The sequence below is a fragment of the Meleagris gallopavo genome, chromosome Z (genome assembly GCF_905368555.1).
Source record: "Meleagris gallopavo chromosome Z, MGAL_WU_HG_1.1, whole genome shotgun sequence".
Lineage (NCBI taxonomy): Eukaryota > Metazoa > Chordata > Aves > Galliformes > Phasianidae > Meleagris > Meleagris gallopavo.
The window spans coordinates 28,961,546-28,974,522 of record NC_139435.1 but is presented as its reverse complement, the minus strand read 5'-3'; the positions used below and the strand labels follow the sequence as shown (position 1 = coordinate 28,974,522).

General features: G+C 32.5%; 1 protein-coding gene across 12 annotated transcripts in view; it reads left to right on the top strand.

Annotated features, from left to right (window-relative positions):
- The window catches only part of PTPRD (protein tyrosine phosphatase receptor type D), a 1,190,026-nt gene extending 1,179,050 nt beyond the window's left edge, over positions 1–10,976 (top strand). For all 12 annotated transcript variants that reach the window (XM_085214154.1, XM_085214153.1, XM_085214152.1 and 9 more), the window contains 3 exons: positions 1,734–1,888; positions 4,807–4,942; positions 7,096–10,976. In XM_085214154.1, coding sequence (XP_085070280.1) covers positions 1,734–1,888; positions 4,807–4,942; positions 7,096–7,164 — 360 coding nt within the window. In that variant the 3' untranslated portion in view covers positions 7,165–10,976. The remainder of the gene's footprint in view (positions 1–1,733; positions 1,889–4,806; positions 4,943–7,095) is intronic.
- The last annotated feature ends 2,001 nt before the right edge of the window (positions 10,977–12,977 follow it).

Sequence of the window (12,977 nt, the reverse complement as noted above, 5' to 3'; positions counted from 1 at the left end):
TTACTGGCTGAATAGCTGCAAGCAAATCAGACTTAAAGTTTTGTTTCTTTACTCTGAGTAAATGGGAGGTAATTTGGGGAGGAATCAACCTATTGCTTTTTCTTCTTGATTACTTAATATTGTTTGTCTTTATCTGTCTGAAAGATGCAATTTCATTACTTCTTCTTGAGGGAAAATGGCATTACAACAGTCAGTGTGAGAGAAATTTGTATTAACAAAATGCCATTTCTAATGCAAAATATTTTTTGTTACTTGTATTGATATCTACTAGAAATAAAATTGGCTTAACATTTTTGAATAAATATTCTTTTATGTAAGTGTCCAAAACCATTCCACAGAAACAGATTGTCAATTGTCATAGTGGTCTGGTAAGAATCTAAGAGAGTGTGTGTTCTTTCTTGAAGTGGTGACTGGTGCATACACTCATTTTGTTTTCTTATTCAGCTGAGACATGAGAAACAAAAACCCATGGTACCAGAGGAAACATAAAAGTGAAATATTGTTTTTTCCTCTGGTTATTTTTAAAATGACTTCTATTTTGTTTCAAAGGTCTGTAGTATAGTATAGGTTGTAGTATAGGTTGTGATAGAGAAAAAAATAAGGGATTGTTCTTGCCTCCAGTATAACTTGTTGCTTTTCGTGAAATCTCCACATTTCACTTTTTTATGAGATTCACTTGGTAGCAGACCATTTTGAAGACATAGCAGAATCAATGCTTAGTAAATAATAACATGTCCAAAGGCACTAGTTTACATCAGTAGTTCAATTTATGCCCATGCTTTCAAATACTTGTTATATCAATTCAGCATCAAAACTGTACAGAACAATGTTTGAAAATTGAAAACTCATTTACTTCATCCATTTGTTATGTAAATTTCTTGACTGCTTCCATCTTAAGTAGGTATGAAGCAAAAATCTGAGTTTGTGGTGGTCTTTAGTACTTCTTTTGACATTTTAATAGATATGGTGAAGCTGTAGCATTATCCGGTAATCCTGTAAGTAGTCCTAACCAAGGAAATTGAAAAGCTTCAGTTGACATTTCAAGAGAGGAAGTGTTTTTTCTACATTTTTGCTGAGTCTGAGCTCATAGTGAATGAAATTACAATGATTCAAAAGGACATTTATGGTTTGTTAAACAACTGATATCTCTTGACCGTCTTCCAGACAAATGTGCACCTCACAAAAAAAGCTCTATTTTATTAAAGACATTCTTTGCAAACAAGACAATGACTAAACAGCTCTTATTAGTGAAGATATTTCTGTCATTCAGTAGAGCGTGTCTAAAAAATATAGAAGCAGGTTAGATGACCTTATTCTACCTTTTTTTTTTTTTTTTTTTGTTAGAATAAATTTGCAATCTACAGGATTGGAACATAAATTACAAAAAAAAAAAAAAAAAAAGTATAAATTGTTGAGATAGTTATGAAATTGTTGAGATAGTTCTGCTTTTAGCCTTAAACATTTTTTTATACATACATAATGTCAGACAATTCTCCTATCCACTACAGAAAGAATTCTATATAATGTTGTAGTTAATGAAAGTCCATGCCACTGTGTCCAAAATCATCAGTAAGTATTGTGATTGAAGAAGTCTTCATAGTTGTGATCATGACCATCTCTCATTTCCTCCCAGTGTTCTTTTCTTTTTGATCGTCTTTTTTGGCTGTTGGCTGACTGGCTTCCAGCCACTGTAGTATTCTTTGGGAATATATTGTTTGTGTCTTCTGTTAAAGGATGGCCAGTCCCGAACAGTGAGGCAGTTCCAGTTCACCGACTGGCCAGAACAAGGAGTGCCAAAGTCTGGAGAAGGATTTATTGACTTCATAGGCCAAGTGCATAAAACAAAAGAGCAGTTTGGTCAGGATGGACCAATCTCTGTTCATTGCAGGTAAGAAAATAAAGCCTCAAAACAACTTGTGCAGATTTTTTTTCTATTTAATTTGATCACTGATTACAGTGAAAATGTATATGTAAATAGAAGTTTGTAGGCGAATTATCAGAAGTGTAACCAAATAGAACACCTTAAAAAAAAGCACAAAACTTTATGAATTGGGAACCATTCTATGATAAAACTCCATTCACACGGAAAAGTTCTCACAAAATATGTAGAAGCATGTAATATCTTGCTACTTTTAAAACTGTCTCTAATGCAGGATAAAAGTGATATCAGTGCTATACTCAAAAAGATCTGCTGCATCAGATCTTTTTTTTCCACTTGTAATTAAAAGTCAGACTTTTACATTGGTGGAGATTGCTATATATAAACAACTCCTGAGTATTTCTCCTGACTAATACTTTAGTAGCAATCAAATTGAGTCAGAGAAAAACAGCAGCTACTTCAAGACAGTGAATAGAATAGAAAATATTTAGAAGCTTTGTCTGTCAGAAAGTCATTGAGGTTTGGAATGGTGAGTTTAAACTTCAGAATGTCATGCTCATTTTTTAATGTGATGATTTCTCTCAATCCCTCCCTTTACAATTACTATGTAGATGAAAAAAAGCTTGGAGAGTATATAGGAATAATCCAGGGTGGGCTTTTAAAATATTTTTAATATTCTTTAGTAATGTTTTTTATTTACTTTATCTATAGTATTCTAAAGTCTGTAACAGATGGCCAAAAATAATATCTTAAACTTTTATCTCTTATTTAATAAATTGCTTTCTATAAATTCCATTAGGATTTTAGACATTCATTTTGTAACATTAAATTATTTTTGATAGATGAAATGTTATTTTTTATATAACAGAGATGGAAAGTATTGATATATGTTCCAAATCCTTCCTGCAAGCCAAGTAGTGCCCCAATACTAGTATAAGAACAAAAATGAGGGAGTTCACTGAAGCATATGTATGTGTAGTGAATGAGAAATTCTTGTTCTTTCAAAACTGTCAGTGAGCAAAAGTTGTTAAAAGCATTTTTATGCTTTAAAAGAGATTGCTGTGCTCCCCTAACCCGAAAGCCTAACAAATTAATTATAGTAGACAACTTGAATCCTACTTTTTCTGTTTGCCTAATACTTTTTATAGCCTTCTAAGGGGACCATCATTGCAGATCAGAGACTGGGATTCATTTGGCAAGGGAAGGTGAAATACAGCTATAACAAGAATTAACCTTATACTTTCTGACATAAATAAATTTAGAGAGCAGAGGATAAACAAGCAATATTTATACCTGTATGCAGAAAAAAAAAAAAGAGTGAAGAAAGCATATAAAAAAGTGAAGTGAAGGTGTCCTTCTATGTTCTTTTTACCATGCAAATTTGTCAATTTATAGCTGAAATGAAGTACTACAGACATAAGTTATGGAAACATTAGAAATAGTTGTGATCTTTTGTGCTGAAGATATGGAGATTTCTACCATTGATTTTGATAGAAATGAAATCACATATAATCATCATGATTTGGTGTTTAATTTTTTTTCATAATCATAATGACAATTTTGAGATCAGTGATGTTAATCATCGTCATAAATGTTAATTACATTACTTGAATAATAAATATCTCTGGCAAATTAGTAAGTTTATTTATGTATTTATTTTCATGAAGTATGAGATCCAGTCACCTAGCCTGTGTGGAATTCTTACAATAATGCCTCCAGTTTGTACTATAATAAATTGTTAAAAATATGTTCTTTAGAGTGAATTTCTTGAAGCAACAAATTGCTGTAGTCAGTTCCCTGTAGTTTCCATCCCACTGTACACACTTTTTCTCAGTTTGCTTTCTGTACTACATAGTAATGCTTGCCACCCACAATATCTAAACATTCTCCTCTTTCATTTTTGCAAACAGAACAGTATGTTAGTATTTAAATTTCTAACTTAATAAGATAGTTAATTAAAAAATAGCTTTAATATCAAAGTATTGTTCACCTTTAAGAAAAATTTTCAACTGAACCAACCTTAGGTATTGACCTGTATGTTCAGAGTTCTTCATGCAAATATGTCTGACTGTGGCATCAACTGTGAGATAATGGGTTGCTTAATTTCCACCCATACAAGTTCAGACTTAGAACATAGCTTTCTCTGTGTTCATACATGCCTCATTTTCCAGGAGTTTTTATGTGTTTCTTTTTCTCAATTTCACAAATAGGTAATTATTTAAAGTTAGTAACTGGCGACTATTCCCTCTGTTGATTAGAGGATTTTCTATAACTTCCTGAGATGTTAGCTAATAAAAGGAATCCAAGACAGAAAAAAATAGCAAGCGTGACATATATTCAAAGACAAGATTCCAGGCTGATGTAGACAAATATTATGCATGTTTATTTGTATGTTAAAGATTCAGACTACAAGACTTGAATAAAGGCAGTCTTGAATTTTCCTTGTTCTGTTATTTAAACTTTAGAGTGTATATGAAAAATTTCAATATTACTGAAAGTCCAGTGATTGTCTCTAACTCAGTGTAGATCAGCTAAAGCACTGAAGGTATGCAAAACAGAGGCTACACATGAATACAGCAAAGGAAGTAGCAAAATACACATTTTTCTTTTGTAATTTACCGCATAGGTCACTGACAACAAATGCTTTGATTTTCCTTCATTATGCAGTGATAACTATGTGTCTAAATCAGTAAACCAAGTCACTTTGCAATGAAGACTGGAAAGTCAGGAGCTTCTTAGTAGCGTTTGAAGCCTTCTTGAGTTCTAAACCCCATGTGGTAGTTCACTGTTGAATTTTGCTTAGTGAGCCTTTCCCTCTACAGAAATCTGTACACATGTGATCTGTTGTATCCAGAGATAATTTGTCAGCCAATTCTTTCAGCATTAACTGTCAATTAACATTCCTTTTTCTCCTATTATTGCAAAAGTGCGGGTGTTGGAAGGACTGGAGTATTCATAACTCTGAGCATTGTGTTGGAAAGAATGAGATACGAAGGTGTTGTAGATATCTTTCAGACTGTCAAAATGTTAAGGACACAGCGGCCAGCCATGGTGCAGACAGAGGTGAGGAAAACAATTTCTATGTAAAATGTTGATGAAGTAGTATGGATATCTCTATACATCCAAAAATTTACAGAGGGAAACCCCAAATTTTGGTTTATTTATATTTTAAGTCATATAGTAACTGTATGAATACAATGCAAAATCTGCTGTGAAGGTATTGCAAGGACTATTTCCTGTTATGGCATTAAACACCACTGGATGGGGAATCATAGGATAATTTCAGTAATGGAGTCTAAATGATCACAGTTCAGGAAAAACATTTTCCCAGAACCAGTATCCATTTTCATTTAAACCTTTCCTCTCTGAAAGAAATATGAGGTGATAAAGAAGGAAAAAAATTGCTTGTATAGATTGATTCACTGAAATTTTTATGTTGCAAGAGCAAAAGGCTTTGAAATGGGGCTTTATTATTTTCACAGTTGACTTTGGATCATCAAGCAATTGACTGTCTGGCTTGAAAATCATGATGGTAAATTGAGCATCAGGAAAGTACAGTGTAGATAGTTTCCATACTAGCAATAATGCTATACAGAAATATGAAGAAGGACATGCAGCATCAACTGATTTTCTATGCCTGGATGCTTGTAATTGTAGCTGTGTCATGTCACAATGAATACTTAAACTTTCAGCATGTACCTTTATTTCTACTTAAATTTTTGAACAGGAGATTTAAACTAATCTGTAGTCAATAGACTACTCAGCAAAAGGCAGAGAAGGGAAGTATTTTAGGTCATACATTTATTTAGTAGAATTTCATTGACATTAACCTTTAATTTATTAAATTAAATAAATTTTTAGATGATTCCCCAGAATTTTCCATTAAAAAATTGCATTTCTTCAGTCAAAGCTAATTTTATTATTTTTAAGAAGAAACACATATATGTTTAGAAGAAATACATATATAAAAATGCAGATATCTTAAGTCTTATTAGTCAAGTATATTATTGTTACCAAACTGACTTGTTAATTCAATTTATGTCTCTTTATTAGTATTAATCTGAATAAGCAAGGAGAAAACTAACTATTTGCTGTCATTTTAGTTCCAAGAAATCATAATAGTATACTGAAAAGCTGTAGCTTTTCAGCTAACTTGAAGCCAACTTGACAAGCACAGTCTTGGTCTATATATATTATCCTTCCTACTTTGATTTTGTTTTCTGTATGCCGCCCTTCAACCTCTCTGCTGAAAATGGGTGCTAAGTACTCATAAATTTTAGGATTCTGTGAAAGGTAAATCTCTCATTCCGTATTATAAAGTGCCAATAAATCTAGTCTTTATTCAACAAGGCAACTTACTCCACACATTTACTTAAAATTTAGGAGAACATCCAATTTATTCTCCAATAGTTCCAACACACGACAGAAATGATCACATCACTAAATGGAAACAAATGTCTAAGACATTTCCTGATCACTAAAAGAATTTTAATTGTGATATTAACAAGTACAGCCATGTGAGCATGTAGTACTATCAGATAAGTAAGAAGGATATTGGATTCATTAGAGATTTAATCAAATTGTACACCCCATTGAACTTTCTCTGCTTCCAGGTACTGGTTGAAATGCAATGTGTTTCATATTAATAAGGTGTTTAGCTACATATACCTCCAATATTCCCTGTTCTTGCCACAGGGTAAGGAATCTTCACACCCTTATCAAAGCTTGTATTGCTGAAAGGTTCTCCTTGCTTCCTAATCCGCCTTTTAACGTGGCAGTTTTCTGTGTTCCATTCAATATGAAGGCTGTGGTAAATTTTGGCATTTAGCATGATATATTTGCTATGGAGTGAAATGGCTGTTTTCCTACTTATTTTCAAATAAGTGGGAAAAGACATCCTAGCATGCATAAGAAGAAAATTCTATGATTGTATTAATTTACTTTAGCAATTCTGAATAAATGATTATACAGTTTCTGCTCCAAAAGAAGATGCATTCTGTAGAAAATGTTATTGTGTTAAATGAGTGTCTGTCTTCATTTGTTGTAACTCAAACTGCCCTCCTTTGGATGCTAGCTAGAGAATATTGCTGAACTATGGATGCTTCTGCAGTATATTTATCTATAACCACAAAGTGTTTATTCTTAGTTGAAAGAAAATAGAAAACAACCAGCAAGATGGTTTTTTGATGCTTCGTTTTCTATCTTTCTATCTCCAGGATCAGTATCAATTCTGCTATCGAGCCGCACTGGAATATCTGGGCAGCTTTGATCACTATGCAACATAAAAACCCATCCTGGATTTTTATTGCAGGCCCTTCAAGATCCAGAGAGCCGCTTCTGAGCCATACAATGTGCTTTAGAAGTACTTCTTAGCTCTTAGCTATGGAGCAATTATTGGGGATATATAAAATAAATTAAAAAAAAAAATTTGGGGATATTTAAAAACAAAACAGACCCAACAATTCCATGTGGACCAAGAATTCACAGTTTAATAACCTAACCATAATAAAAGAATCTTGACCACTGAGGCGTCTGAAGGATCTCATTTACAGATACCTCAAGGGTTCAACATTGTTTGAAGTCAAAGGGAAGAGGAACTTGTTGGAAGGAGCAACCATCTTGTTTAGGCCTGCATGCCTTTTGCAAAGAGGAATTTTGAGAACTGCAATTCAGCAAAAGATGTTTGTTGAATGGTCAGGACCTGGCTTCAAGACAAAGCAGACTCTTTACTTCAACAATACCCCTTCCCATCATATTGCTCATGATAACACTTTAGGGAAAATGTGAGAATGTTTAAAAAGAAAGTCTTTGATTTAGTTTTTTAGTATTGTAAAGATACTGCTGACCTGTGCTTCATTTTTAACTGTGTAAACTTTTTCCTTTTTTTAACAAGAGTTTATCATTCGATGAAGTGAATTAAAGAAAAAGGTTGCATAACTGTTAATTTTTTTGTTTAAAAACTGTAATTTTTTTTAAACTGTAGAACTCTTATCTATAATATTGTGCTGTAGAATGTTAAATAATTTGAAAATTTGCACATTATTGTGCAGTTCTGTATTTATCTACAGTACCAGTCTTGTTAGACATTATTTTACATTTCTATTTGTTTTAGTTTTCTTTAACAAAATACTCATTGTAATCAGTTAAATCAAAATGGGACTTTTTGTTTCTTTTGGAATCAACAGGGAGGCGCAAAGTATAAAGATGCTGCTACCACACACGCACACATTCACGCATACACATGTACATGCACACCCACACCCTCTCTCTTTCTATATATACTTATTACTGTCAATCTTTATCTGGCTCTCTGTAGTTACAGAGATACAGAGAGGTAGATACACACACACACACAGACACACACACACACAAAAACATACCTGTTCTTCCACAACCTGGATTTATCAAAGCATTTGAAAAGTTTCTCAGCATACTGCAATTACATTATATCAGTATTTAATCACCTCTGCATTTCCAAGATCCATAAATTTATTTTTCTAAGGGAAGTGAGGAATGCACATCACTGATATTTAAATATCATCTCTATACTAAACAGTATTTCTCTCCACATTGCATAGATATCACATATGTACACACATGCACACACAAGCATATTTATGCACACACGCACACAGAATATGTGGTTTAGGCTTCCAGTGAAGTTCAATATTTGTAACACTATAGTGCAATAAGAAATCATATTATTAAATGTTAGGAGGTGTGCATGTGGGAAAGATCAGTGCATATCCCTTTAGGAGGGGAGAATGTTGTAATATATTAGATATTAAGATGTTTTAAAATTGTATCCAATAATAATGTCTATAGTGTGCGCTATATCATTTGCATTTATTGTATGTAACAGGGCAAAGCCAAACACACATTGCTCTGTGAAATCAAAAGTTTTGTGGCATACAGTGTTGTTTGGGGATGCTGGTTTTTATTTTAATTTTACATTTAGAGTGCCTTATATTTGATGCCTGTTTTGAATAGCATTTATTTAAGTTAGCCTTCATTTGTATTTAGTTCAGTTTACTCATATATGTTATTCTTTTCAAACATTTTAATACATGTATCAGACAATTTTGAACAATATGCATTCCCAGTTTCTATTCAAGTATGGTTGATAATAAATAATAAACCAAAACATGTAGGTATTCAAGGGCCTGTATATTTTCATATTTCCAATAGATAACCAGTCTACAACTTAAATACCTGTTTCTAGCTGACCCATCATGTCACTAATCATAGTGTTATCATTATAGAGATGTAGCAGTACCCTAGCAGTTGTCAACATTAGCAGTGCTAATATCTATTTTATTGTTTTGAGTTAGGGGCAACTCCTGCTTATTCCATTGTGCCAATAGATTGCTATAGGCAAACCATTCCTTTCATTAAGGCTAGCAAGATTAAGCTGGAAGAATTTATTTGAGAATGGTGCTGCACTTTCTTCTACAAGACAAAGAAAATTGTTTAAGTAGCAGAAAGTACTTCTTAACATTCTTAATATGATGCCATTTACATTGACCTTGGTTTTCATTGTGTCTTGGGGTGTCATCAGTATATGCATATCAAAGGATTTCTGTGGAGCATTGGTATGGCTTGTGACCTCATTTTTTCTTCTTCCATATTTTCCACTACTAGTAGAAGGAAAAATACGGAAGACTAAATTCTAGTAAGCATTATATTTGAGCACTTTTGTAAGAAAACACACATGCTCACACACACACACACACACACACACACACACACACACACACAAACACATATATATATGAAACAGAATTATATAGAAGGCTACCTCAGAATGAGACTCTGTAACTTACATCTGAACCAGAGAAGAATGTGCACTATGTTTCTTTCTCTTCTTTCTTTATTTGTACTTTCAACTAATTACTTAAGTGCCAGTTTATGTGGTGTTGTCATGTACTTTGGATTAGATCAGAAAAAAACATAGAAATAATAATTTAAAAAAAAGCATAATTTTGGAAACAAAAAACAACCTAGGGAATATCCTTGCAAATTGGAGCTATAAAGAGATTGGAATAACAAACGAAAAGAAAAAAAAAGAAAAAAAAGTAAGGGAAATTGTACAACTAGATTTTTCTTTTAGTTTTTGTATTCTTAAGATAACTTTTGAATCATTGATGTGCATTCCACTTTATATAACCTTATATATTGGCATTCTTCAATTAATTTAAATTGTGAGCATCTTTGCCTACATAATTCATACATTTCCAAGCTTAGAATTGGCTTCATCAGCATAACCAGTATGGTGCTATTTATGTTTGTATGTGTAGTTATGTCTTATTTTGTGATAAGTTGCATTGCAGAAAAAAAAGCAAAATGTATGAAAAGTATTAAGTTTAATTTAGCTCTTTTTTAAAACAGACTTCAGTTGCTAGAAAATGGACAGGAAAGCTGGGGAAAGGGAGAGGCCCTCTAGGGAGATTTGCACTTTCTATACCTTTGTACTATGCACTGCCCTATTGATTCTATACTTAACAATATTATTACCTGAACCCATCCATAAAAAAATGCTTATAAAATCCACTGGTGTTATATTTAAATGACACGGAACATGTTAAAGGAAAAAAAGAAATGCTTGCAGTGACAAGGAAATGCAATTACATTTTTTCCTTTTATTCTTTGTTTTCATTTTTCTGTTTTCCTTTTTTTCTTCTTCTTGTATTTCTTTTTTTTTTTTTCATTTTAGTTTTTTTTTGGTGCCCTGATACTTCGTAGATATCAGGAGGCTACAGGTCCCATCATAATCATCTGTTAACGTGGCTTTGCCATTCAAGCTTGGAGTGTCTTTACAAAGAAAATTAAAAAAAAAAAATGTGTTCTTTGCTCTTGTTTTGGATGCATAGACTGAAAAATTAAAAAAAAAAATTACCTTGTAAAATGGCTTGTTAAAAAGATACAATTACCTCTAATTAGTAGTACGCGTAAATGTTTTACAGAATGAAAGGCGTGCTTTTTATTTTCTTACTTCGTTACATTGGTGGCGAAAGAAAGTCTGTATGAAAATCAGTTCTTTGCTGACACAAGTTCCATTTGTTACAAATGAATTCTAATAAAATGTCAGTGTTATGCAGCCCTGGTCTTCTTTCTTAAGGAGTACTTTTGAAATCAAAACTTCTTTGGTCACCCTTTGTGATAAAAAATTTAATTGGAGCTACAAAGTAGTCATTAATCATAGCTACTAGCTGGACAGTGGAGAGTGCATTCCAACATTAGCAAATGTATTGTCTTCAACATCAAATTTTGAGCCAATGTAGACAAAATTTTTCTTTGGCATATGAATTTCAGTGAAATTATCACACTTTGGTCACCTAAGGAATTCCTGTATGTACTTTACAAATGTGTCATTACACTGAGAAAACAGACTATTGTCTAATCGTAATTGAAGTCAAAGAATTAATATATTCTACAATAATATACTACAAGTGTTCCGAAATGTTTTCAAAAACTATGAAAAAGTTTTAGATTAAAGTTACATATTTTGAGTTAGGCTGCAAGTGGCATGGCATGTAAATCCAGTCAAGGAAATAGAAAGGAGTCTTACTCTGTTTGCTTGCTTTGAAAGAGAGCTCTATCCCTAAGATTGCTTTGTTACTGAGGAAACACAGCCTACTAGCCATTCTTATGAAATACATGTTAATATAGAATGTTAATTGTCAATAAAGAATTCTCTATTCAAGAAAGATGTGCAAAGACATTGTTATACTGTCTTCTAGTATCTTGTATTGTTCTTAGCCTAGTTTCCACATTAAGAAGGTGGTATTAGTGTAAAAACAAAAAAGTTTATCAAGATCTTTTTCCTATCTACTGACTTCTGTGCACTTCACAATTACTTCGCAGACTACCTTCAGCTTGAACATATTTTATACGACCAGTGCAAGGTGGTTAAAAGATGTGGTATGCAAGGTTTATTTAGATGGCTGGCTTTAGAGGGCTCCCTTTAATGTGAGCGTTGATTTCTTTGGATTTTGCTATTCTGTGCATCCAGCATGAGCCAAAACAAAATGAAAAAATCTAATATTGACAAAAAGATTTGAGTATGTATGGATTAGTTCTATTTAAGTTAATGGATTTTAACAAGACTAGCTCTAATTCATGTTTTCTTCACACAGGAAAAATATTTCTATGACAGTTATCTTGAAATCATTAAAGTTAAGAAAAGCTGTTGAGATGTGAAATTATCCCCTATTAAAGGAAAACAATAGATACAGACTTTTGAACATGACAGTATTTGCATATCATGCAAACAAATGAACCGAATTCCTAATTTCCCAGAATATTACAAGCAAGAGAAAATTTCCACCTGAAGTTTGCATTTTTTATCCCATTGCCTTTTTCTCCCATTCTGTGTGAATTTAAGGTAAAAGTGAGCTACTGATAAATACATACAAAGTGTAATGTAACAGACTAGTAGTCTTAGAAACTAAATGTAACCATCACTGGTTAAGAAAGGGACAGAAAAGTTTATAGAAATCACAGGGTCTTTTTTGCTTCAAATGTGAATATGAGCCTTTTCTCCAACTTTATAAGCAGGATGATCTTAAATTACTATTCTGAAAAGTCTGTTGGGTTTTCTGTTTTGTTTTGTTTTGAAAGCAAATTTGCTGATCTATAAGCAGGCGTATCAGTGATAATGGAATCATTCTTCAATAATAATTAATATCTATATCTGTACCTATATAATCTATATCAATTTCTGTATCTACATCATCTATATCACCATCTGCATCTGTGTCATTTATATTCTCATTGATGTCTATATCATATATATCTATATAATGCTATATAACCTGTGCAAGAAATTATATAATTCTCTGAAATTACCTTGCATTTTGATACTTTAAAATTTAGCATTCTCAGACAATCAAACTTTGATAATAGCACAGGATCAAATTGGTAAATGAATACAATCAAATTGTACCAATACTGCACTGCCAAAGAATATCTTTAGAAGCAGTTTCACAGGTGTGAACTAATGGTACTTTTTTAACTCTGTCACTGTACATGATGAAGTGAAAGAATGATAGGGTATAAGATTTATGTACACCCAAAGAATGTCTTTAAAATCTGTGTC